Source organism: Ylistrum balloti, unplaced genomic scaffold (genome assembly GCF_031769215.1).
Source record: "Ylistrum balloti isolate Yb309-2 unplaced genomic scaffold, AGI_CSIRO_Ybal_v1 Utg371546, whole genome shotgun sequence".
In the NCBI taxonomy this organism is placed as follows: domain Eukaryota; kingdom Metazoa; phylum Mollusca; class Bivalvia; order Pectinida; family Pectinidae; genus Ylistrum; species Ylistrum balloti.
This window is the reverse complement of record NW_026782796.1, coordinates 2043-29969: the sequence shown is the minus strand read 5'-3', so window position 1 is coordinate 29969 and position 27927 is coordinate 2043. Positions and strand designations below refer to the sequence as shown.

General features: G+C 34.4%; 1 protein-coding gene and 1 long non-coding RNA gene across 3 annotated transcripts in view; both read left to right on the top strand.

The window, feature by feature from the left end:
- LOC132562913 (synaptogenesis protein syg-2-like) overlaps nucleotides 1-10892 on the top strand; it is a 30483-nt gene extending 19591 nt beyond the window's left edge. Inside the window, exons 12-17 of the mRNA XM_060227691.1 lie at nucleotides 8705-8763; nucleotides 9031-9043; nucleotides 9356-9432; nucleotides 9591-9621; nucleotides 9957-10019; nucleotides 10585-10892. Of these exons, the coding sequence (XP_060083674.1) occupies nucleotides 8705-8763; nucleotides 9031-9043; nucleotides 9356-9432; nucleotides 9591-9621; nucleotides 9957-10019; nucleotides 10585-10600 (259 nt within the window). The 3' untranslated portion in view covers nucleotides 10601-10892. The remainder of the gene's footprint in view (nucleotides 1-8704; nucleotides 8764-9030; nucleotides 9044-9355; nucleotides 9433-9590; nucleotides 9622-9956; nucleotides 10020-10584) is intronic.
- On the top strand, nucleotides 1015-6738 carry LOC132562920 (uncharacterized). Of its 2 annotated transcripts, none has more exons than XR_009554779.1 (4): nucleotides 1015-1100; nucleotides 3011-3077; nucleotides 3554-3694; nucleotides 6030-6738. It is a non-coding gene; the product is annotated as an uncharacterized LOC132562920 (long non-coding RNA). The 2 variants fall into 2 exon arrangements; XR_009554780.1 differs by lacking the exon at nucleotides 1015-1100 and adding an exon at nucleotides 2473-2693.
- Nucleotides 10893-27927: the final 17035 nt, after the last annotated feature.

Here is a 27927-nt window from a genome sequence, read left to right as displayed (position 1 = left end):
TATCACATAGTTGAGTGCAAGATACTGTATTGTACGTGTGTACACAGAATTTGGGCGCGTTGTGCGTTATCATAACTATATGTTTTAAAATGAGAATTTGGCATAAAACAACGGAACAAACATGCAAACTTCAGCTTCTTATCACAAAAATTATAACAATTTTTCAAAATGAGATCATTATAACGACTGTAAAACATCGTCTGCTTCCTGGCTTGCCGTACCAAAATAACAGCACGATTTAGAATAAGTAGTGAATAAGAAACTATATTAATTGATCATATGTATTTTCACTTTGTAGATCTTATAATAAATGTTTTATGTAGCCGTTGCATCCACGTCAATGGCAAGGTTAGGTTACTTCACGATGACGGCATCATTCAGATAGAAGTAACAAACTGTGAGAGTTCGAAACTAAACTGGTACTTTGATACATACACATATATTTTTATATTACTTTTCTCGTATAAAATTGATAAATACAAAAAATGTACCCAAATCGATTCCTGACACACACACATATATAATCACACACAGTGTGTGTGATTGTATGTGCGTCTGTAAAGGGGGAAACAGAGGACTTTCATTAGAATCAACACCAACAAAGAAAGGACCTTTCGTAAAGGGAGGACATTTTGGAGGTCCTCTCTTTTCCACCTCCTAATTTTCCTTATTCAGCAATAAATTTTCATTTTTTTTCAAAAAAGCCCGTCCTTTCTTTGTCCAAACATTGGGCAGTGTGTGATGCTCTTCACACAAAAATATCGATGGTGTGTTTAACTTTCATTAAACTTATTACACACTTGGCGGGAAAAACTTTTGGGTGCGTATTAAAATTTCAATGTTAAAAGAAGCGACGCGCAACCTTTTTTCTCGCTTACTCTTACTGTAATAGAAGTATACGGACAGCAATATGTATATACCAAAATAAAACATGGCATTCCAATATTTTTTATCTTGAGACAAGTTATATCTTACGAGCTAGATAAGTACATTTCGTTTCGTGTTCTTTTTCTTAACAATACATAAGCTGACATCGGCTGCGCCTCTCCGAGGAGTGAGGCGCTATGCCTCTTACGAAAAGACTGCGTTCTTTAACAGAGGTAAGTTATCTGTCACATTTTATCTTAACAACGGTAGCTAGCCCCCATGAAAAATTATATAGCTTTCCAACATTTAAAACTGAATTAACTTTGTTAAAAATAGCCTGATTCAACAACTTTATTTCTCACTTGCTTATAATGGCCGCCTCTGTGCGGGATCTCTCTAGATTTGTCATTGTAACTTGACATTCCCGCTCATTTATTTTTGCTATGTTTACAAACACAAATCTAGAGAGATTCCGCATAGTGACGGCCATTCCAAATAATAAAATAAGTGGAAGTAAGTATACATAGTTTACAACATTTAATTGTTTTGATACATATGCACGTACACTGTAGGTAGAAAAATGTTTTATCTTTCCATCGACGTATAATTTATAAATATCGCGTTGTCATGAATTATCTAAAATATTGCTTGAACGCCGACCCTTGCAGGGGTCGCTAAAATTTCGCGTTTTTTTGTAAGGAAGAATACTCTAACTATTGACCGCGACCATGTCAAAAATAAAATCGTGGTGAGATAGTCAGAACCCTTCAGACTACTCTTGCCTTAATTAAGGGGTTAGGCCGATTACAGGTGGTTCACACCTCCTTTGTTTATATAATTATAAGCCAGTGCCCTAGTGTCTGGGTTGAGTGGGCTGACTGTAATATATTATATATCAATGGATGATAAGGACTTTTTACTTCCCCCCCACTGCAATTTTGAAATTGCACCTGATGCATGCATGTATAATGCTAAACTGCAGTAGTTTAATCTGTGTCCAACATATTGTCTGGTAAAGCAGCCAGGAGAGAACACATTTAACTTGTCAAAATTCATTATACATGTAACTTATCTCCAGCTGTATTGAAAAAAGGAAAGAAAAAAAAACATGTATTCCTGAATTGTGGATCTGAATACTGGTCCACTCTTATTGTAATACTATGACTACTTCCTGCAATCGATAAATAAAATATCACAAAAAGAAACTCCATCAATTTTACAAGGTTACAAGTGATAGTGTATTGTAATGTCTGGTATCTACTTGTTTTGCATGAAATTTGTTGAGCAGAATGTAATTTGTATAAGAACAAAAGGAAGTTTGTAGGAGAACATAGCTTTGTTCCTAGTGCTATTAGATTTTTTAAGGCTGTCACGGGTACAAAATGTTGGCCCCGAGTACTCGAATTTCAATACCTGACCCGTACCCAACAATAGTCATGAGTCGTTAGTCTACATGCATACAGTGTTACATGCACGGAGAGGATAAATTTACCTACGTGTAGTGTGGGGCTTGATACAGTCTCATATGAGAGAGAGAGAGAGGGGGGGGGAGGTGATAAAATCATGTAGAATCGTATTTACTCATTGCAAAACTTCATCGTGTAAACGAGTGGATTAGGGTCTATAATGCTAACGTTGTGACAGAATATAAAGAAATCAATTTGCATATAATATGCCCAACAGAAAGTAGCAGTCACATGACAATTCTGATCCGGAAAGTCTCTAGCTAGTTTTATACATGTATACGACAATGATTAAGGTTTCAAGTACACATGGCCACTTGAGCCAGAGGTGACGGTTTCCGGTTTCCGTAATGAAATACAAGTGTGAGTATAAACATTAGTAATACATTGTTGCGTGTGAACATATTGGATACAGAAAGTGTAATCTCATCAGAGTAAGAAATTTTATTGATTTAATAAAGTTTTACTGGTAACATTGACATAAGACCAATATTTCCTATTTTGACGTGTACTCGGGTAGACATTTTTGAAACAGGTCACTGTTCAAACCCGACCCGTGTCCGGGAACTCATGTCAGCCTAATTTTTTTAACCATCAATTTCTGTATAGCCCCATTTTTGAGAGATTTTTCTTGAAATCTTAACAGATTTTTATAATTGTGTAATATATTTTCTTTTCAGAAAAAGAGTAATGGTCCAAAGACAAGGCCACTTGATGACTTCATCATTGTAAATATACCAAAAAAAGGTATAGCATCTTTTGTATTGAAAATCCATTCAGAACAATTTAAAAGGATCATTAAATATATTGTCAGATAAAGAAAAGTGTTTAATATATATTTTATTTCTTTTTCATGCATGTCGATTTACTTCAAGAATGATTTTTTTGCTAAAACTACAGAATAGAAGAGTAGAGTAATGATTTACAACTGCACAAGGACTTGATGGTATAAATGATGTAGTAAATAAGAAATTTAACTGCCGATCCTAGTGCTTATAAATCTCACTTATAGTGTTCAGGACAGTACATTATTTACATATGTCACATCATCATCTAATTAATTCATTATACAATTCTGATTAATTTGTGTTAAACTTATATATTATGTATTCAGACTGAGATTTATTTGAGCTAGCATCAGTCATTAGATATTGTGTGTTAAGATTAAAGTTGACAAATTAAATATGCAGAATTTAATATCAAAATGTATTCTTTTCCCATAGGTAAAGGTGTGCTGGCAAAAAATATATACCAAAAGGGGACACTGTGCTGGAGTATTGTGGTGTCATAAGGACAGATGAACCACATCAAAGTGAGGATGACACATATATTTTTGAATGTGTCTTCAAAGGCAAACAGTACTGGTATGTAAGATAGCATCCTGGTTTATTGCATGGTGTCCTAATTTCAGCTGGGCATAGTTTGCAGGTAGACCATTGCATATTAAGAACAAAATCCATCCAAGTGCCCAACAGAACATTTACATAGGTAGTGTTAGTGCAGTTTTTTTTAAAGCAGCATTTTCAGGAAATTGGGAAAATTAAAAATTACTTATTAAAGCCAAAACAAAGTTTTTTTTTCAAATTCTATGTTTTTATATTGGCCGAAAAAAATTCCTATGTTTTTATATTGACCGAGTACTCGTGCTGTAATCATTTCAAAGGTTCCTGAAAATAAATGGCCACATTATAGTTCCGTAATGTTAATTACAGGTAAACTTTCCTAGTTTTGAAATTTTTAAGAGATCCACATGCTCTTGTTTTTCTTTGTCTTTAATCAGTAATTTTCGTACTGCATGTTCCGTCTAGATTCCACCTCAGATCTTGTTTTTAGTCTCATCCCAGCATACAAAATGGTGGCACCCATGTTTTTGTTTTGTTTCACTTTGGGACGATAATTAAGCAAGTTAGTGTCACAACACACTGTTTTAACATGACAGAATTTGAGAATAGATTCTTATAATATAGTTTGCGTTGTTCAGTACAACTTGTATAGGTGTCGTATTTAAGTTGAATTCAGTTCTCGAATCATCTGCTTAATAGGCAGAATGCGGGTTCCGTTCAAACGTACTAATGATTTTGGGCTCACGTAAACGCTTGAACATCTAAGAAAAAAAAAACACACAAAAACAAACACTTACGGTGCTTGGGCAGAAACTGGCAATTAGTAGGATATCAGAAATATTCACCGCCATCAATAAAGTCAGGTATCAATTGGGAATTTTACCATCAGTTTTGGGAAAATTTTACCTTTTTTTGGCTAGGGGAAGCCGCCAATATTCGGTGGTAAAAACGACCAAAACATCAGTGTTAAGTGGTGTATGAACTCAATCTAGCACCTCATTAAATGACCCTGGCTGTCAATAGGACATAAAACAACAATAAACAACTAAAAAATTGTAGGAAAGAATTTTACAGGCTTTTCACCACTAGGGCTTATTTGCCCTTCACAGTAAGAGCTACGCTAATATTAGCATTTTGAGACATTTGGTTATATAAATTAGAAAAGGATGTTTACAGATTTAACATATTTAATTATTGTGACCTTAAAAGTGGGTCAAGGTCATTTATACTTGTATTGTAAAACTTGACTACCAATGACATTCACATCTTACATACTACTAGTTCCAAATTATTCTAATGTTCTATCGACTCTTCATAAAGTTCTGGTATTGATGAATGTAAGAACTCTGCCCTGACAGAAATAAGGGACCGTGCCTTGGCTAGCATTAAAATGGTGACTTTAATCATATCATAATATATGGAAATAATTTGTCGTGTTCACCAGCTTTAATTAGATCGTAGACCCTGGTGTCTACATTTTAGAGACCCCAATCAGGGTTTTTGCCAGGTATCTATAGGGTCCGGTACACGGACTCATTCCCAATTTCAACTACACAAATGTACACACGTATATTGGTGAGCGTGCGCTGGGAAGTCAAATCATATCTGCGTTTAAATTGCACGTTGTATAAGGACTTGAATGCAAAGCGTTTACGGTACATTGACATGTTTTTTAATGGTATTGTCACATAATTCTAAATACTACACAAAAAAGATTTTGGTGAAGGATTCAAAGGATTTGGTGAAACTTACTAGTATTTTCCCAAAATTTATGAAATACCAATGATATTTTCCCAATTTGTGGAAAATGCCGATGATATTCTCCCAATTTTTGCTCAGGGTCCCTTTCCCAAAATAGCTGGCAAAAACCCTGCCAATGTGGCAATTTGACAGTGATTTCACTATACTACAACCTGTTGTAAGTCTTCATTTTAAATTAGTGACCTTCAGTAAATAATTAACACAAAAAAACTCTTGCTGTGTATTAATATTTTTCACTGACATATTTGTCCGCCAATAGGCCCATGCTCAGTAATAAGCCCACCCCCCACTTCCGACCTCAGTAGTAAAAAATCCATGTAATGTGCACACTTGTGTAATATGAGTACCCTCAACTTTGGGTTTAAAATGCTAAAAAAAATGCTTCTATTCGGGTAATGTGTGCATGATTTTCCTGTCAAAAACAATGTCCAACATACCTGGAACACTCACTCACTTGAGCATAAAATCTGTTTGTTCATGGTTTCTCAGCGAAGTGGGATAATTTTACAAATAACATTTCTGATTTTCAGTAAATCTATAATAAGAAATCAAAACATGACAAAGTTTTAGCGGTATGCCAACTTTTTTTTTACAGGTTAGATGCAACGCATGATGATGGATCACTGGGCCGTCTGATAAATGATGACAGGAAGCCAAACCTGAAACCAAAGATGGTTCCGATTTGTGGAGAGCCCCATATTTTCTTCTATGCCATCAGAGATATACATCCAAGGGAGGAATTGTTATACTGCTATGGAAATGGTCCATATCCCTGGAGAAATACTACAAATGTAAAGGACTCTCCAAATGATCTTGTATCCAGTATACAGAAGGATAGTATACCTGTGACAGAAACTGATGATACTGCTACATACAGTTCCAATGAACCAGCATCTGACATTTCTGTGTCAATGGTCAACATCCCTGCATCTGCAACTGATGCCAGCAAACCAGATAATGACTTTTGTTTTTGTTGTTCTAATAATGAGACGGATTCAATTTACGGAAATAATTTCATTTTTTCCCCCAATTTTTGACATGTTTTGTTCTTATCTTTGTCAGATGGTAATACAGTGTAACTTGTCTAAACCGGCCCCTGTGTAAACCGGATCTCTCTGTATTCCAGCCAAAATGTTTGGTCCCAGCAATGGAAAATGTAAGCAATGTTGACCTCTACAAACCGGACACCTGGGTAAACCGGCCAAAAAGTTTGGTCCTGATGACATCCGGTTTAGACAAGTTACACTGTATATTGCATCTATTTGTGGTGCTTGTATTCGATTTGAAAGAAATAATAATAAAAAATAAACCTCAATGAGTTATCTCGCCTTTTGTGTTACTTAATACAGTATTGCCCCTAGGGGCTGATAAGAGGGACTATTGCCCCTAGGGGCTGATAACAGGGACAAAGGATCAAACGGAATGAAAGATTGAATTTACTATTTGATATCTTTTCACTGATAAACATTTGATTATAACATGGAGCAAGGTTGGTGAGAATTAAACGTGGAGCCAATTTACCAAAGGTCAATGTCACTGGGGGAAAGGTCAAGGTCAAATGTGGTATCTAGTCACTGATAAATGTTGTTTTCACATGATAAAGCAAAATTGACTGGTATCAATCGAGAAGTAAAATGACAAAAGGTCAAAGTCACTGGGCAAAGGTAAGAAAAAATCCGCCCCTGGTCGCTGGGTTAGAGCAGAGACATATATCACCATGGTTATATAGCTAGGTCTCTGGTAAGAAGCCTGTTTGATATCTCTCTTATTATGAAAACAAAATATCAATTATATGTATAAATACATCAGAACTCAGGTGACCATTAAGGCCCATGGACCTCTTCTATACAGTAAAAGAATTATGAAGTTTTTACTTGGTCAAAATGCTGTTCTATTTGCTAGAAGAAAACATTAACAAAGGCGATTGGCTGCATAGAAAACGGATATTAACCGATGTATCTTTTTCTATGGATAGTCAATATGAACGTATTAGCCAAGTAATACATACATATGTATAGAACATGTATGTACAGTCACGTCCTCTTTTTGAAGGTTACACACGTCCTCTGTATGTGCACACACGTCCTCTGTATGTTCACACACGTCGTCTCTTTGTAGGTAACACGCGTCCTCTGTATGTACACACACGTCCTCTCTTTGGAGGTAACACACGTCCTCTGTATGAACACACACGCGTCCTCTTTTTGTATCTAAGGCACATTTGTCCTCCCTTTGTCGCAAATGTCCTCTCTTTTCATTCATTTTCAAATGATAGTAATGAAGCATTTAAATTACTTAGATTAAATGAAAATTATGTGGTGAGTATACCTTCCAAGCCCGTTGTTTGCAGTCATCAATTACTGTGATAATACCATTATATGTGAGTGCCCTTGGTTTACCTTTGGGAACCAGGTCCTGACTTTGTATCAAATACGTGTAAGGGTGTGTGTGTGTGTGTGTGTGTGTGTGTGTGTTTATCTTTATAAAATGCTATACCCCGACTTTTGAAGCATTTAACGGACTCATAGGACTGAAAATAAATATATAAATACTTATCACCTGTTAGCTTACTATTAACTAAGCATCAATTTAATAATATCATTATTTATGTTAATGACCTTAGGGACTATACAACAACGTATCAGAATACCAATTGACTAAGTAAAACGATTTGACCACACGGAGACATTGTACAAATTTTAATTGCAGAAACATTTGCTATATAATCAAAATACATGTCTTCTGTCCGCCAAAGCCGCTATTTTGTTTGAAACGCTCCAACATGCATATGAACGTTTGAAAGAGTCAATATTACAAAGATTCTAAGCGACCTGGAATTTATTTTGGCTATTTTTTTTTCTTAAATAGAAAGTTATTACCGAATTATTTATAGGTTAGTCTTTACTGTACTGTGGAGCTGACAGCAGATAAATTTAGGGTACCAGAGCTGTATAATTTTGAACTGGAGGTTCGAAGCTCAACCGGAATACATTTTATCTATTTATTATCTTTTTATCTATTTATATTTGCCCCGAGTATAATATTTTCCACGCTGAAATTGGTGAATATGAAATCATTTACGGTACCAAAGTCGTTTTTCGCAGTTTACGTTTTTTTTTTTTTTTTTTTTTCTCCATGTTCACTGTATCTTGTCATCTGACCCCTTGGCCAATTGTAGGATAATTAAAAAACAGATGCATTTTTAATAAAATGATATGTAAATACTTATAAGCCTGTTATGATAATATGATATAATGTTATATCTTGTAGCAAGCAAACGTCTTCAAAGAAAAAATCTGTATATCATGCCGACGTAGCAGCGGAACCAGGTATGAACAGTGGACATATTAATTCTTTATCAAAATTATGAAAGTGCTCAAGCATAGGTCATCAAAATGTTTCCTGTTCCATAAATGATATCTTAAATTTGGATCGTATGTTTTTACGTTGAAACAATCTCACAGCCTGCATTTCACGTTCAGCTTATCAACATATTTGATTCATGTATTAATATTATGTATTAAACGTTTTCGACATACAATAGCGTTCAGAAAACGATTGTTTTATAACCCGACATTTTCAATTGTTTGCTGTAGGTGAAATCGACCTGTAAGTATAAATTTCACTTGATGAAATACAATATAAGCCTACTGTCAGTAAAACAATTCACATTTTGAAAGTCGTAGGACTAAAGTAATTATTAAAGTTTTAAATCCATGGTATCATAGGTGCACTGCTATGTCGCTCTTATTAATCAATTATAATGAAATAGTAGACCAGCTTTAAATAGCAGAATGTTAAATAAATATTCGTCCAAATAAACAAAGTAACATTTGCTGCGTCTTTGTTATGCACTTTTACCATTAATATAACTTTGTATGTATAGCCTGTTATTAAAAAAAAATAATAATAATATCTTAGTAGCCAGTACGAAGACCTGAACTTGGAGCAAGTCGACTCTCCGACGGTATATGAGGAAATGCCTAATAAATCAACAGGTAAAGCGTTTAAAATGTGATTTCTAGAAAAAAAGATAATTGCAACTAAACGATACAATTGATCTCGGTAAATATTTGTAAACATCGAACGTTAAATAGCATTGTGGTAACAGTCTTAAGTCGAGATAAATTTACACCCTAATTCTATTTCGATTCAGATACTCAAGGAAATCCGGCCTATGAAGAAAGGTAAATATTTCATAAAATGCGATGTCTAAGTAGCCTTACATTACTTATACATATTATATGATATTGCAACACAAGTATTTGGATGTTTTCGTCTTCATTCATAACTCAACAATACCACCGTACAGTTTGAAAATGCTTTCTGAGATTTTGGTGTTGCTTCCACTTTCAGTATTAGCATAGGAGAAATATAGAGTTCGTTACAATCTTAATTACTAAGATGAATTTCCACATTTGCATCTTTACCTACCATTGCAATGATATGATTTTTTACAATTTTAAGACACGTACTGATGTTGCTAAAAAGAGATGAAAGTTGTAAATATCTTTTATTGTAGTAACACATACGAACAGTTACAACGGAACAGAGAAACAAATCCTTATGAAGCTATTCCTCAGAGGTATAATTCTTTCCCCATTTCTCTTTTCCCTTTTCTTCTTAGTGTTAAAATGATCTGTTGATGGCATTTTGTATATGATATAAGTATACCGTAAACATATCAAATCCTTGTTTTTGTACGTTTATCTGCAAAGGATAATGAAAATTGTCTTCAGAAATTAAAAAAAAAAGTGTGTGTAATACCTTAGTATCTTTCATAAATGCGAAACACGAGTGAAAAATACGAAAACCATCAGACACAAAAATGAGTTAAACTGGTTATTACTGAAACTACTATTAAATATTCTATTTATTACAATTTTACAAGCAAAATAGCTAAACATTCCCATAATCAGGACAGTTTCATTTTTATTATCAAATCGATAATGTTCGCTATTTTCAAATATTGATTTATTGAAATGGAATACAATACCGTTTACTTTCATACATAATTAATTATATTTCTATGCGAAGCGAAGGAACTCTGCTATATAACTTATATCACATTAATGAGGAACTAGCATTTGTGAAAATTTTATTTTTTTGGTTTGGCACAAGTAAACATTATCTATTGTTTTGCTTCCTAGGCAACAGTCTGAGTGATTTATATGCCCCCAGAATGATGAGCAGAATCCAGCTTCAGCGGAAACAGTCGTATAGCTCTTGATTGTTTTTTGTTGATTGGAACAGTTTTTGGAACCAAAAATATATGTGATAACAACACTTTCACTAAATTTCCAAATGTCACTTTGATTACGCTACCTTCATTGTACTGGCCAATGAGACTCTGCACCAGATGACATCTCGCTTGCATTTTATATTTCACATTGAGTGTTTTTATCATTTATTAGCTTACCCGGTACAAAAAGACGGGTGGGCTGACGCCATACAATTTTTTTTTTTGCAATCTGAATAAAGAGTCTTTCCTGTGTGAATACAGGGATTTCATCCGTTTTTATATTAGATCCGATCTTCTCGAGGTCATTGCGGAATGTCCAAGACAAATAAGAATACACGAATCTTCCTTTATTGCAATGAAGACATTTCGACCAAATCCTATGATGATAGACATTCAGTTACACACGAATTGAGCCAAAGGATCCTTTTATGTACAACAGAGGTAGGAATTTATGAAAAAAATAAATCTGAATGGTAAATGTTTTTGGAGGAAAGTCCCTCAACTATTCATAACATCTTAACATATCTTATAATATATAAGAATATAAGTTTAACTCGACTATTCGAATAATAGTGATAATACTAATCTAATTATCCTGTCATCGGCGTCCCACCTTCTCTTGATAAAAAATGTTAGCTGTATTTTTCAAGCAGTAGGAACGCAAATGTCAAAGGCGATGCTAATTGTTAAATAGCGCAAACACTCATATGGATCGTTACTGATGTGTGGAAGCAAATCATAGATATTTCTTGGATTCAAATGGGGAAATTTTTTTTTTAATTTTGTGAGCTAGGTGGCAGCAACTCTAAAATAAAAAAAAATAACGATGGTCTCTCTCGCATTCCTATACTTTATGAATGAGGGTTGCGTCATCGTATCAAATAATGTCCTTATCCTTATTTATTGTCATACTTTTATGGAGTCTAGATAGTATCAACGTTTGGATCTTGTTTTTAACAAGTGAAATACGAACAGATGAAAGATATCAAAAATTAGGTTTACGAGAAATTGTTAAAATTAGGACTGCCTCTATTTTTTGTTTCGGATATCGGGGGATAGCTACAACTGAACTCTGTCGAAGTATTCAATTTGCCGGAATCCAGTTGTAATTATCCCACATTGACCTGATAAAATATAAAACTTATTATGGAATAGTTAAAGTCATATGCTTAACCGTAGTATTGATGTCTATGCAGCTTGAAATGGAAAAAAATAAGTGTTTACATGAAATTTGTCATCAATAGACGAGCGCTGATGTTCAATATATCTTGAGGATATAAATGTTTTGGTGTGCAAGCCGAATCACCCATGTGATCGATTCTTGCCCGATAAACTTGTATATTTTTTGTGTGTGTATCAGTGCACATATCTATGCAAAAACGAGCCTATTTTAACATTAACCATCGAGTATGCAGTCAACTAGATATACCAATGCCAAACTGTTACCGGTATATGGTATCCAGACTATAGAGACAACCACAGAGACAAAGTTGTCCTTGCCCGTCATCGGATGGGTCACACATACCTCCATATTCATATATGTTGAAAGGCGAAGATAATACTCGGTGCTCAGGATGTGATGAGCCATTCGCCATTAAACGATTTTTTTTCTATTGGACTGCATTGACATTCTGCCTACTCGAGAATGTTTTGATCGTAACATTTCATGTCTAAAAAAACTGTTGAGATTTGTAACATTCTACATTACCCGAAATATGTTGTTCTATATAGTTGACTATGACGTACCATTTTAATCTTTGGTGTTAATATACCCATTTAAGATTTTTAGCATTTGTTTTTTACCTCTTGGTTTGTTTAATGCTATTTCCATTTGGATCGCTATATGTTTTACCGGTTGATGACCATAGTGATTTTTTATGTGTTGACGGGCCATTGAGAATGTAATAATGATAATAATTAGACAAGTGATGTCTTTTGCCCATATATGTCTCATTCACGCAGCTTGGCTAGCTCTTGCTGGATTTAGAAGAAGGAATCGGTGTGATATCGGTATGGTGGTGTTTTGTATCTGTTTGGTGGTTTGTTTTTTTTTTTTTTTTTTTGTATTGTTTGTTTTTGTACATGTATATCTGTAGGACGATCACACTGTTAAATGTCTGTGGGATGATGGTTCTTTGGGATGTCTAGGTTGAATGCTTTGTGGATGTTGTAGGATGATGACGTTGTGGCATGATATCTTGGTGTGATGTTTTTATGATGATGGCTCTATGGAATGTCTAGCTTGATGGCTGTGTGTGTTTTTGGTATGACAATGGCTCGGTGTGATGTCTACTGATGTGAGAAGGATCATTGCAAAGCAGGATGACGGCTCAGTGGAATGTTTAGAATGATGACATTGCTGGATGTTTGTTGAATGCTTGCACTATCAGATGCGAGACTTTACTCAGTATTTATTCCGTTAACTATAAGACTTTTATATGTATACTCAGCGGCCAACATGGTTGTTATAGCAGGCCTCCTCATTGTATGTTAGAAATAAATCAACTAGAAACGTGAGGTTATGCATACGTTTTCATATTTTCAGTACCGTGGCTAAAATCGTGTTGTTTATGCAAGATCATGGTCTACAGCCATAAAAATATCTTGTTCTGAAATTTCTGTTGTAAATATCCTGATTCAAACACATTATTCTTATTTCAGATTGAATGGTGACAAATAAATATCAATATATTACATCTTGTGTATTGCTTTTGTTTACTGCAGTAGTGATATTGATACAGAATTTTCTACATAGATGAACACTGCAACCATTGTAATGATATAATGTCTCCTTCAGTTTCCTTTTAAAGTGATTCCTGCATCTTCTTCTCTAGTCGACTTCATTTGTTGACGGAATTCCTCCTCTTCTTAAGTCGTTTCTAATCACCAAGGAAAACTTTTCCTATTTACACGCACGGTTCCGCAAGAATAACTTCATTACCTGAATATTTATCAAATAATGTCTGTTACACTAAACAATTTCATAACAACACCATGTCGAGATGGACATGCATTGATTTTCCTTTAATACACATTGAAAAGCAATATGCATTGCTCGTTTGATCGACCTAGCTGGTCAACATGGTTTGTAGGAAAGTCTGCTTGTACACTATATCATAGCTTCACTTATGCAGACTTGATAACTTGGGTTATATCGTTGTTTTTACAATGTGTTAGCCAGTATGCAATATTTTCCTAAGTTGGCTATCTCAATAAAATCCAAGTTCTTATAACACAACCAGCAGCAAAGTGTGACGAATCGGTTTAATGAAAAAATTCGAGGCTTTGTTAACACTTAGTCATAGATATGCGAGAGGCTGTGGCCCCTTCGTCCCTTTTAGTTACTGGCTTGCTGCGGCGTATTGTTTTTTATGTCAACTAGTTATCCTAGTCAATAGACTTTGTTGTGTGGAAGGATCTGTAAGTGCCGATGTATTCATCTGGAACTTAGAAAGATTTATCTCTGGTCTGTTATATATATATATATAATTATATATATATTAGCCTTCTTTAGATTCTGCGTCTCTCTGATTTTGTGGTTGACAACATGTTACATTCAAGTGCCCTTTACATGCAACTATCCAAACAATTTATTTTTTATTTTTTACTAATTGTATATTTTCATTTTCGGCCTTCAATATTCTAAATATCTATAATACCAAGCGATATTTCATGTATGCATACAGAGGTGTAATATTGAGATCTTTTCTTTGAAATCGTTGTACCGCTGTCATCCAAAGTGCGACTAGTTTGATAGGAAAACCTAAGTATATCCATTATGAACTTGAAGATAATTTGTTCCATTCTTCATTCGTTTGTTTAAATCTGAAAAACAACCACGAGCAAAGTTCATTTGATGGACGGGGCGACTAAAAATAACCATTGTGACAAATGCTGCTCTACAAAATTTCGTCAGCAAATACATAATACAAAACATACTTTCTGAAGAAAGGGTTTTTAGAAGTTTGCATCGTTATTTGTATTAAAGGTAGAACTGTATAATTGACGGCGATTCCCTCCTCTGTCACAAAACAAAGGGGGAATCACTCACCCTCACGTGATCTTTGACAGTCAACAGCTCTAAGTAAGCTTCGTTTGATTATGGGACTTAGGAGACAGTAACTATCATTCATCTCTCTGGAGGACAGTGTAAATATGGCACAGGACAGGTGTGTGATCAATTGTGTTCCTGTACTACAGACGAAACATACTTCTCTGTAATCATCACCAGTTTGGACAGATCCAGGGACAAGTCAAGGGTCAGACGTACCGTCAACAACCCAGGAGTAACATTCAGTGATTTCAAAGAGATCGATGTGTTATGTAAGTATAATTGGCATTTCCTGTCTATCGTAATTCTTAAACATAGAAAGTGTGTGAGATAAGAGATTAGAACATCGTCTGACACAAATGCAATTTACATAAAACCGAAAGTCCTGAGACGTTTTTGTTGTAAAATGTTCAAAACCATTCGACGATGATCGTAATCAATGTAATACTGTTCTGCAAACTTTTGTTTGTTTAGATATTGCAGTGATATCATTGATTCCTGGATATGATAATGGAAATCCTCAAATATTTACTTGCAACAAGAATGGCGAAGCATTGAAAGCTAACGTCACCCTGAGCCTATCCATTTATTCATACACAGTTAGAAATCTCAACACAATATAACGTCAGTCTTTATGTCAGCAACATTAAAGGAACCAGTGAAGTCATAACAAAATAATTTAAAACGGAAAGTAAAACAAGACGTAATTTTATAACTCGTTGGTATTAAAGGATAGATCAAACGGATAATAAGTACGTCAATCAACTGAGAACAATATGTCAATCAATGTTTCCTCTCGACTTAAACTTTTTAACATTCTTTTGCCAAAAGGTGTATCAAAAATCAATAATAGAAAAATAAATGCTGATTTTCAAATGACACATTAAGTTATACGTTTCCGTAGCTTAGAAGTAATAGTCTTATTTGAAGTTGGAAAATACGTCGTTTCCCTTTCGATAAATTTTATTATTTTAGGTCTGTATGCGGGGGAAATGGTTGTTCCTTCTTTTTTTCCCTTTTTTTCAAGAATTCACCCTTGAAATACATTAAACCAATCTAAGCTTCAACATCAAGCATAAAACTGAATTTTATGTTGGTTCTAAAAACACCATGTGATATTTTTATTCATCTGTTGTAAAAGAGGACGAAACAGTGCAAGATAATAATAATAATTCAAAAGGAAGAATATTTCTATGCTTCAAGTAAAAGGTGCAAATACAATAAGTGCCCCAAGAGTTCTAATATCCATGTAATGTTTTATTTAGCGGTAGTTCCAGAGAGTGAAGAAAGCAGCAGAAATTCAAATACCTTATTGACCATGATTTTTTCATTTTTATTATTTTTTTTATTTTTAATTGATACACCAATGAGAAGCACCAAAATGAGACAAATCATTACACACATTTGTTTCATATAATATCTAAGCAGATTTGTTCAATTTTAATTCATATTATCGTATCGTCAACTTTTACATTTGTTCAGAATTTGGTTTGTGTTGAAACGTGTACATTAATCTTTTTATACATATATTTTTTTCTGTCTTTTAACCTCATGTTCGATCACATACTATTTTGATGTTTTATCTATAATCAAAAGGACTGATGTCGATTTGGTGAGAAATTCCAAGGAGGTAATGCATACAGAGTTATTTAACGTTTACAATATAGGAAGTTATTTCCTTATTGACATGTGCCTAGAAAGTTTTTTTTTCCAACTACATGATAATGTTTATCAACATACAGACGAAGAAAATCTTTCTGTCAAAAAATTGATAAGTAAGAAAAATCCACCGATTTCGTTTACAAACGCAGTGCATTTGAGAAAAAAAAATCATAATTGATACATCACATATCAACTTTATGATGTTTCAGAGTCTATTTATTACATTATCATCTTGCTATTTAGTGTTTATTCCCATTGCGATATAAAGTAATTATATTACTGTCAAAAGGAGTGGGTTTACCGACTGTTGAATTCATAAATACACATTATGTTACAATTAGTATCAAATAATGCTTTACAATGCGCCGTCTTCATAATATCAAAATTAATCAAACAATAAAAAATGAAAATTATCTCTGGAGAGTTTGGCTCATGTCGCAGATTGGAGACAAATCTGATGTTATGCAATATCATAACGCCCCCTCGCCGATCTCATGACGCATGATTACACAAACGCCACTGTGACTTTCTCGGTTAATGGTAATTCATACCAGGTCATATTAGTAAATCGCAAATGTTTCCTGTATCTGTCTAAGAGAAGTGAGTATATGTTATACAACATTCGTTTGTGTTTTACAATCAATCTGATGTTAACATGATATTAACGGGTCAAATCAATACAATACAAAAAGGAGTTATAGTAGGATGTATAAATCCATTTATTCGGTAGGTTAGATATAAAGATAATTGCATTATCTACATTGTTGTGTCTTAGATTATGATCAGTTTAGTTGAGGTTATATTAAGACATTTTCTACCTTACTTGATTTCCCGCCTATGGTGTAGCAAATACATCGACACCGAAATTTGGTCAAGAAATATAATATATTTTTATATAATATATTCCACCAATGTACCATTACTACTTTATCACCCTATGTACTATTATTACTTTGTCACACTATGTACCATTATTACTTTGTCACACTATGTATCATTATCACTTTGTAACCCTATGTACTATTATTACTTTGTCACCCTATGTACCATTATCACTTTGTCACACTATGTACCATTGTCACTTTGTCACCCTATGTACCATTACTACTTTGTCATCCTATGTACCATTATTACTTTGTCACAATATGTACCATTATCACTTTGTCACCCTATGTACCATTATTACTTTGTCACCCTATGTACCATTATCTCTTTGTAACCCTATGTACTATTATTACTTTGTCACACTATGTACCATTATTACTTTGTCACCCTATGTACTATTATTACTGTCACCCTATGTACCATTATTACTTTGTCACAATATGTACCATTATCACTTTGTAACCCTATGTACCATTATCTCTTTGTAACCCTATGTACTATTATTACTTTGTCACCCTATGTACCATTATCACTTTGTCACACTATGTACCATTGTCACTTTGTCACCCTATGTACCATTACTACTTTGTCATCCTATGTACTATTATTACTTTGTCACACTATGTACCATTATTACTTTGTCACCCTATGTACCATTATTACTTTGTCACCTTATGTACCATTATTACTTTGTCACAATATGTACCATTATCACTTTGTAACCCTATGTACCATTATCTCTTTGTCACCCTATGTACCATTATTACTTTGTCACCTATGTACCATTATTACTTTGTCACCTATGTACCATTATTACTTTGTCAATTTTTGTCCCATTATTACTTTGTCCCCTTATTTACAAGTATTGTTTTGTCATTCTATATACCATAATTACTGTGTCACCTTATTTTACCATCCTACATACAATAAATTTTGTTATCTGATGTACCACTAGAAATCTGTCTTCTGATGCACTAATTAGAACTTATTGTCACCGTTTGTACCACTGTTACTCTTTCCTGATATTTATCCCTAAATATAATTTCTTTGTCAGTCTATCTACCATTAAACTGGTATAATTCTTATCCTTTGTCTAATTATTTGTATCACCATAGTACATTATATCACAATAGGTTATATAGCAAAAGTGTAATAGTTCAAATATGACATGTAGTTATTGCACTGAATGACAAGGTTCATTTGATAAAGGTATCATTATTAGTTTGTGAGCTAAATTTTTGGCGATGTATTATAACGCTATTACAGAACGTGTATAAATTATATAATCATTATAAAGAGGACAAGCGTACTGACGTGTATCACGTGTGTAATCTGTTCACCTTGAACATTAACGTTGCATTTCCTAAAGGCCAGATGATGGTTGAAATTGATCTCCTTAGAGAACGACCTAGATATATTCGGTTATATTCTACTTATGTATATCCGCTTAGTAATAAATTCAGTTTCATGTGATAATATACTATTTCCATCTAATCAAAATTAGTTTGATGTTTAATGATAATCTTTCCTTAAACTATAACATGTAGAAGCACGATGTGAAAAATAAAAGGAATTGTTGTTTATCAAAACATATACTACCCTTCACCCCGTGTGTCAATGTCAATAACATGCTTTCTTTATCACAACGATGGTCATGATGATCTTTCATAAAATGCGTTATTGTTCAGATACTTATATCGTTGATATAACATCAGAAATTTACTGTATTCTTGGCAATGTGATCTGCAGTATCGTTAACTGATGTTTTGTACATCAAGGAATATATTGAGAGCATTACAATATAATATTATCAATATTTAACGGTTTGATATGTGAATACGCGTCTCTTAAAGATACAAATATTTATGAAATGTTGGTAACTTGACAGTTTTTACAATATGCCTGGATAAGAAGGAAAATCAAAGGCAAATTTATGAATATAGATTAACGTAATATTATTCGGTACCGAATATTCGGGATATTATGACAAGTAGAATTAATTGATACGACTAAATTACCAGTGTTACAGGTATATTTGAAACATTAAACATGATGAGAAAATGTAACGACGTCTGGAGACGCAATGTCATGTCCTCAAATGGGAACAAAGTATATAACAAGGAAACCAACAGGCAAACTTCCCTTCTGTAATACGTCAAGATTCATACCACACGCAGAAATAGAATATTTCTCAATAGAATCACTATTAAGACTATAAAACTTCCCTATAATATTCATCATCAAAATTTTGAACCCCTGCGAACCCCTGCGAACCCCTGAAAAGGACGTTTTTAATGTTTTTTAAATATTTATTTGAGATAATAATTTAAGCATTCTTATTTGTATTCAGAAATAAAGAAGCATTTGGTAGTTTTGAATTTTTAGGTAAACATTGCAAACAGAATAGTGAACATTTCCATGCACAAATAATTTGCTGCACTTAATCTGTCATATTACAGATCAAAAAGACATTTAAGATTTTCAAACACATTTTATAGGTTGTCCTCAAGTATTATAGACATCCAAAACATCCGTTTAAGTTTTAAAATGTTTTGGGAAAAACATATTGTTCCTAAAAAGTATTAGTATACTTTAAATTTCAAATTTATTATTAAACTCAATGAACTTACAAGGATGGTCATGCTGACGGATGCAAATCACCGGAGTTATTCGATAATCTAAAACAATATAATCTTGTAAAAGTAATGTCGGAATCATTTTATTTCGTGATTGATGGTCACATATATATATATATAAATATCATCGTAATAAATTTTGCTTCGCAAGCCGAAATACCAGTACATTTACGTTCTTTTTAAATGTATACGTTATTATAATTAGTACCGGGAAGTAATAAAGAACTGTCAATCTTTACTTCAAAGCTTCGTCTGTCACAACCAGAATGCTATTTTGTTGTTCATATCATTTCTACATCTTGCATGTTTTGGTAAGTATATTCGATGAATTGTTTTCAAAATATGAATGTCGTTATAACTTGCAACTTGCAAAGTTAGTGTTATGTGTGATATGGTAGTATTGTAAACGAGACAGACAGATATTTAAACATAATCCACATCCTGGCATTAATCTGTTTTGGTATGTATATTCAATGAATTGTTTTCAAAATATGGCTGTCGTTATTGAAACTTTACTGCGAGCAGTGCTAGTGTTTACTGTTGTATACGATACAGATATGTAAACCTGATCGACCTATATTAAACACCCTGCCTTGTATATTATTACAGTAGCTTCATCAAACGCTTTGTGAATGTTCATAACAGATATGCATTTTTTTTTACTACAATCCTTTCCTAAATGTGTTAGGGCAGTGTTAGGCCTAGAAACTTGGATTCAATGTTTACATGCGATATATATGTATTTATTAACGAGCTAATTCTGAGCCTGTTCCGAATGCCATTAGAATTTCCAATACGAATGCTTGCAGTAGGTTTGTTTAAAAATCGGCATTTCATTTGTTTTCTTACTTAATGGAATGATTGTGTTTGTTTTCTCTGAACTGTAGTGTTAATGTTAAGTTAATTACTTTTTCCTCTGGTAAGAGAAACAAACATTTAACACGTATCATAACATTGATTCCCTTTGTCAACCCCACTTTAAGTGCAATATTGAGGAATGGTTTCTGTTCGATATTGATATCAAAGATAAAATGGACCGCATATTGACAACGCAGACGCTACGTAGATCTGCTTACCCTAGCCACAACAACTGACATTTTGCTTTTCTTTTCTACTTTGTTTTCACATATATGTTCCACTGAACTCGCATCCTTTTACAATCCTTGCTTTTTAAGGACAGGCTAGTATCAGTGTTGTCTGTTGTATCCCAATAGAAATAAGTCTTTATTGTTGAACAAACCATTCAACAGTAAAACAAGTGAATCTTATTATTTTAACGAGCACATATTAAACACCGTGATAAGTAGAATTCATGTGGAATCCTTTTATGGTCAGTTCGTTAATTATACATAATTGTTATTGATAATTACATATTCAGGCGGTCTATCAGACTTAACATTTTCTTATTCAGAACATAGAATAGACTTTATATGTATGGTACGGTGGTCTTTGTATAGTACGTAACACACACTTATAAATTACCTGTCTAGTTATTTATAGATACAAAACCTCGGTCTATTCGAGTAATGCTTTCTCACATGATTTACATTGATACCGCTTCCGCATGAATAAGAATACCAGAAACACACGGGTAAATGTGCTCGCTCAACGTTGTGTGTCCAAAAGGAATTTAACCAACAGTGTCGTGATTAGCTTACACCATTTAGAGGCGAAATACCAACCCATTCACCACACTTTTTTGTTGTTGTTTAGACTGCTGTATCATGCACCACAGGATCCCCAATGTATGGACACTTTAGAAAAAAAGTTCTTAGACACGGCATAAATTTTAGACACACGTAATTATTTATTAACTCACTTGAAATCATGATAATACACGATATAAGATAAATCTCCGTATGTTTCTGTCATGTCATAAATATCTGTTAAGGTAAATATACTACAGTATAGAACTTAAGCTAAGTGCAACGCGCCTGGTAATATATGTCACAGCATCTTTATGATTCACAATGTTAAGTAGAAAATCAGAACTTTTTACATGGTATCTAATGATCTTTAGTGTTCCTATACACCTTATTATCTAAACTTTAACTTATTAAAGGGCAATTTTGAAGATTGCGCTTTTTGGAGGGCTTATTAGGCGGCGTGATTCGGTTAACAGCAGTGTTTTCTCTAAGAGTTTTCTTGGGTATAACTCTGGGAATCTTTGTTAAATGTCAATTAAAAGCGGCATGACTTATCAGCAAAATACACAAACTTCAAATTCGTGTATTCCGACTAGGTGGATCACGTTTCCGGATTTTTAATACAATCAAATAAAGAATATACATCATTTTGGTACATTTTCATTTTTTTTTTTTTTTTTTGCTATTTGGTTAAAACACTCATTAAAGCAAATACAAAATTTGCATTATTTTCCTATTTTTCTGTAATAAAGGACAACAAATTCCTTGAAAAAGGGGTTTGGCAAAAATAACAGGAGATGCCCGTTATTCGCCAAAAAAAAAAGAGAACAGACTTTTACCATTCAGGCTGTGGAGCCGGGTTTTGTATACTGATGAGCCCCGGTTCATCCTGTTTCTAGTAGACGTTCGACATCGTGTACAGCGATGTCGTGGAGAACATTATGACGACTGCTGCGGAGTACAGACGAATAGATTTGGGGGTGGATCGGTTATGTTGTGGAGAGGAAACTCGCAATCACTTCAATTACCACCAGGCTTTTTGGGTAGCGGGTGTTTTAACTGCTGCTGGGAATAGAGATGAGATCATCTGTCTCCATGTTGCAAAGCAGCCTCGAATTTCAGCAGGATAATGATCGGCCCCATGTAGCTAGGATTTGTCGCGATTTTCACACTAACAGCAATATCCACCCACTGGACTGGGCGCCATGCAACCCAGACCTATCCCTTATTGAGCTCTTGTGGGGCCAGCTGGATAGATAGGTTCGACGACGCCAGCCTCCTTCTGTTACTCTGGCCCTACTGAGAGAAGCCCTTCTGGCAGAATTGGCCGCCATCCCAATGAGGAGGATCAACGTACTCATAAACTCCATGCCTAGGCGAGTTAGGGATGCATTAATCTTCATTCCTACTTTAAGATATTGAACGTTATACTCGACGTCTTGCCTAGAATCATCTTCAAAGTTGACCCTGCGTTTTTTTTTATCCCTCTTGTATATACATATATATGGATGAAGCATTTTGTTCACGATTGAAATATTACTAGTTTCCCCATTTTCTGTAACAGGGAAATATGTCTGTATGTAAGTATTTTTGTTTTGTTAAGTAATAATTGACATTCGTTTAATTTGCAGTGAAGGTTCAAGTATACCACATCAACAATATCCGCTGTGTAAACCTTGATATTCCCATGTAAGTTGTTAAGATATAAATATATCTCGAGTTCATAGTTCACGCGTTACACGCTTAAGCAACGCCTCGCCTAGAGATGTGACCTAGATTCTCACACGTGTCAACGTAATCGACACTCGAATACACACACATTGTCAGCTTGGCTGACGTATCACTCGTGATCACCAATCACCATATATATCATACCGACGTGGCCGGAGCTCTGTATCAAACGTTCAGGCACGTGTAAGGTTTTTCCATAACTGTCTAACTAAGCACATATTCACCTTTCCTTTCACGCGGACACGATTAATTACTGGAGTTCATGCAGTTTTCCCGCGGTGCGTGCAGTTTTCTCGCGGAGCGTGCAGTTTTCCCGCGGAGCGTGCTTACTATAAAGTGCATAGTAAATAAATGTCAAATGCAAAATCAATTTCCCTATATGACAGTGCTTCCACACATATGGATTACACTCTGCATTATATTGATAATGCATACATATATTTTTACTTCATATTACTTTAATTCCTATATAACAAAAATTTTAAAATTCAGTCATCAGAGGTTAAATGTGGCAAAACGTTTGAATTAATTTTCAATAACCAGAAAATCATCATCTGAAGTTGGCCATTGGTATATCTTGAGAAATACTGCATAAGTTATGCAATATTGACTTCTTCTCTAAGGCTTTAATTAATTCAACAAAATAGTCCATAACATCATGGAGAGTGGGGAATCATTACTTAAATTCAGAAAATTGATTCCACCTATAGTTAATAGGAATGAAATCGATCTGCTTGAAAAGTCGCAGGGATAAAACATATTGAAAAAGAAAAGACCTCTTCCCATTTACAAAAATGCCAAGAATGATGGTATTAGACATGTAGCATGCTATGATAAATGGTTATCAACGTTGTAAATATCAATGACATTGACCCCCTTTCAATGCTAGTGATAATATTCTCGATTCACGCGAAATTTGGGATATTTTAAATGACACATAGATTCAATAAGATCAGTTTGAATTCAATGTTTTCTATCAGATATTTTGTATAAGACACTTATTAATTCAGTTACACATAACATCTTTTTATCAGTTTCTTTATTTGTATCATATCTTGTCTTTTGTGTTATCATAAGTTATCCATTCACTGACATAGTTTTACAAGTGTGATGAGAGACATATGTCATTGTTATTGATGAATACTTCATTATAGAGTTTAAACAAATATCACGCAATTAATATAATATGTATATCTGATCTCTATTGTATACACATATGGTTTGCTACTCTGTGTATATCTACTATTGGTTTCCGTAAAACTGTTTGGGGATTTTTTTCCGTCAGAATGTCAACAAAATTGAGTTTTTTCCCTATAATCAGTTTGATTTTTGATTTTTTTATAACTTCGTAGATATTTGTTTGATTTGTGGGACTAAGAGATAAATTAAAACATATTTGTTTTTTATGTTTCTATCAAAGTCAAAACAATGTCTCATTGAAATGATATATTGCTTTACGTCAGTGAGATCTCAGATACATATTTTCCCTTTATTCTACTTAAAATCATGAAAATAAGTAATTTATTCATTTCCGTCAATTTGTCACAGTAAGGGAGATGGGCATCACCAGTACTGATAAACAGGCGCAAACCACACTAAGGGAAATGGGCATCACCAGTACTGATAGACAAGCGCCAACCACACTGAGGGAGATGGGCATCACCAGTACTAATAGAAAGGCGCCAACCACACTGAGGGAGATGGTCATCACCAGTACTGATAGACAAGCGCCAATCACACTGACGGATATGGGCATCACCGGTACTGATGGACAAGCGCCAACCACACTGACGGAGATGGGCATCACCAGTACAGATAGACAGGCGCCAACCACACTGAGGGAGATGGGCATCACCAGTTCTGATAGAAAGGCGCCAACCACACTGAGGGAGATGGGCATCACCAGTACAGATAGACGGGCGCCAACCACACTGAGGGAGATGGGCATCACCAGTTCTGATAGAAAGGCGCCAAACACACTGAGGGAGACGGGCATCACCAGTACTGTTAGACAGGCGCCAATCACACTGAGGGAGATGGACATCACCAGTACTGATAGACAGGAGCCAACCACACTGAGGAAGATGGGCATCGCCAGTACTGATAGACAGGCGCCAACTACACTGAGGGAGACATGCGCCAGCCACACTGAGGGAGATGGGCATCACCAGTACTGATATACAGGCCCCAACCACACTGAGGGAGATGGTCATCACCAGTACTGATAGACAGGCGCCAACTACACTGAGGGAAACATGCGCCAGCCACACTGAGGGAGATGGGCATCACCAGTACTGAAAGACAGGCGCCAACCACACTGAGGGAGACAGACATAATCCATACTGATATAGTTTTTTGGAGTAAAATATTAGTCCTATTTAACAAATGCATTCCGAATAACCTTCCAGTGTATTATACTACATTCGTTCACCTACACCTTTTATGTATTACTAAGATGCCTTTCCATTGATGGTCCTAGCCTTCAGGTTATCTTTACCTTCATGTACAGCTTTCTCTGGGCGTAATGGATTTATGAAATATATCGTTTTGATATTACTATGCTTGGACTCAATGTATCTATAGAAAAGTACAACACACAATGTAAATGGATATTATGATGATTTCATGTGATTTTTATATACTATTGTACAAAAAGCAATTTATTTTCATATCCATTTAACTCTTTTAATCTACTACAAATACTTTTAATCTGTTATAATTATGTAATGATATGTGCTGCCTGAATAGATTGTTGTGTTGAAATGATTGATTTCTTTAAATTTGCTTTTCTAACAATAAAGTGTCTATATACATTTATTGTATCTTTATGGTTCCTTCAAAATAGTTCATTATCTCGTGAAGTCAACCTCACACTGCTGAAGATCATCTGATAACTGTCTACGTCTTCCTTTATAGAAAATTTATCAACAAATGATAATCCAAGACATGGGGAATTAGAGGTAGAATCTACACAAATACAATACTTACGTCACAACATAACACATCTGAACAATGTGCGTCTCGAGTGTCTTTACAGACCAATCAGGATTAATTTTGATTATTATTCGCAATGATGCATTCTTTTATGATTAAGTCATATAAAAGAAGGGAAATTAATACTATAATAAGACAATGTTTCAGATTAAATTTAATAGAAATTCACAGAATTTTCAAATGAGTTAGTATCTGAAAGCATGTGCAACACCCAAATTGCCCTATAATCAGTGTCACTCAACCCTTTGCAGGATTGCTAACAGCATCAATTTTACAAACTGTTTTTGCTGAGAGGAGATTTAATATTACGTATTTTGTGTTTGTAAGAATCTGTCCTAGCATTTACGAAACAAAACTTTGCAGCAAATTACTTTTGTTGTCAGTCCAATGTCTGCCACCATTTAAATAACAATTTACATTACATGGTAGCAGAAAAAAATTTTTTTACTACATTTGTTCAGAAGAAACTGTGGGCTCATAATGGTAAGGAGGAGTACAGTATATCACAAGTCGGTCACTCTGGCCTACATTGTGACCTTTGACCTTCATCAAAGAAAACGTTAGTATGGTCTCTACCTTTTACATTCTTCTAATCAATTGAACTGCATGCTTGAGATATTGGTCCATCTTAGTGAAACTGTTACATGTTTAAATTACAAAAATGTCACACTGGCCTACACTTTGAACTTTGACCTACATCAAAGATAAAGTCGGTCAGAGATCTATGTCAAACGCTATCTGTCACTTGAACTTAAAAATTGGAAAAAAGACACTCAATTTCAGTTTCGAAGGGGGACTATTATTTACTAGCTGTCTTGTTATAAGTACTATTCGTGGGGAAACGTTCATTCACTCTTGGAAAAAAAGACGAAATATGTGTATTAAACCGCTGCAAAGGCTTTCCACTAAACATCTCTAGAGACATGATTAATATATCTAGAAACATAATATTGTTATGAAATAAAGAATGCTGAAAAGTTCAGATAATCTTTTCTTATATTTTGTTGTGAAGTGTATTGGTGAATCTAACCAATACACACTCACTGGTCACTAGGTCTTGGCCTTCCTTTCCAGATAGATAGTAAACTGGCCGTACTTTCTTTCATTAAAATCATCATAGGTGCTGATCTAATTAGTGGCCATCCTAGGCAGTCAAACATCTACCTTCATTATTCTTCTCTTCATTTACCGTCGAACATTCCTCTTTGATGCTTCTGATATCAATACACGAAGAAAATACTACTACAGGCTTAACTATAGTGTCGTAAAAAAAACATTACATCTCCGCCAATTTTTCGCATTTTTTTATCAAGAGTAACATAAGTAGCTTACGATGTCGCGGTTATTCAAGATAACATCCATACTGGAATTCGGACTCGCTCCAAAAATAAAAGCACTCAGTCGGGACAATGTGAAGCTATCGGATCCCCTTCATAAGGTCAACAACTATATTACTTTTGTTTTACTTTTAAGAAATAAAACATGAAAATGGAAACAAGGCTGTAAATGCACCACCATTCTGAATGTTTTGAACTTGATAATGTTAATAAACATGATTAAATTCAGAACAGTTCCAAACTTGAAGCTACGTGCGAAAAGTATTCGGTGTAACATACATGCATGTGTAAAGGTCAATTGAATCCTAA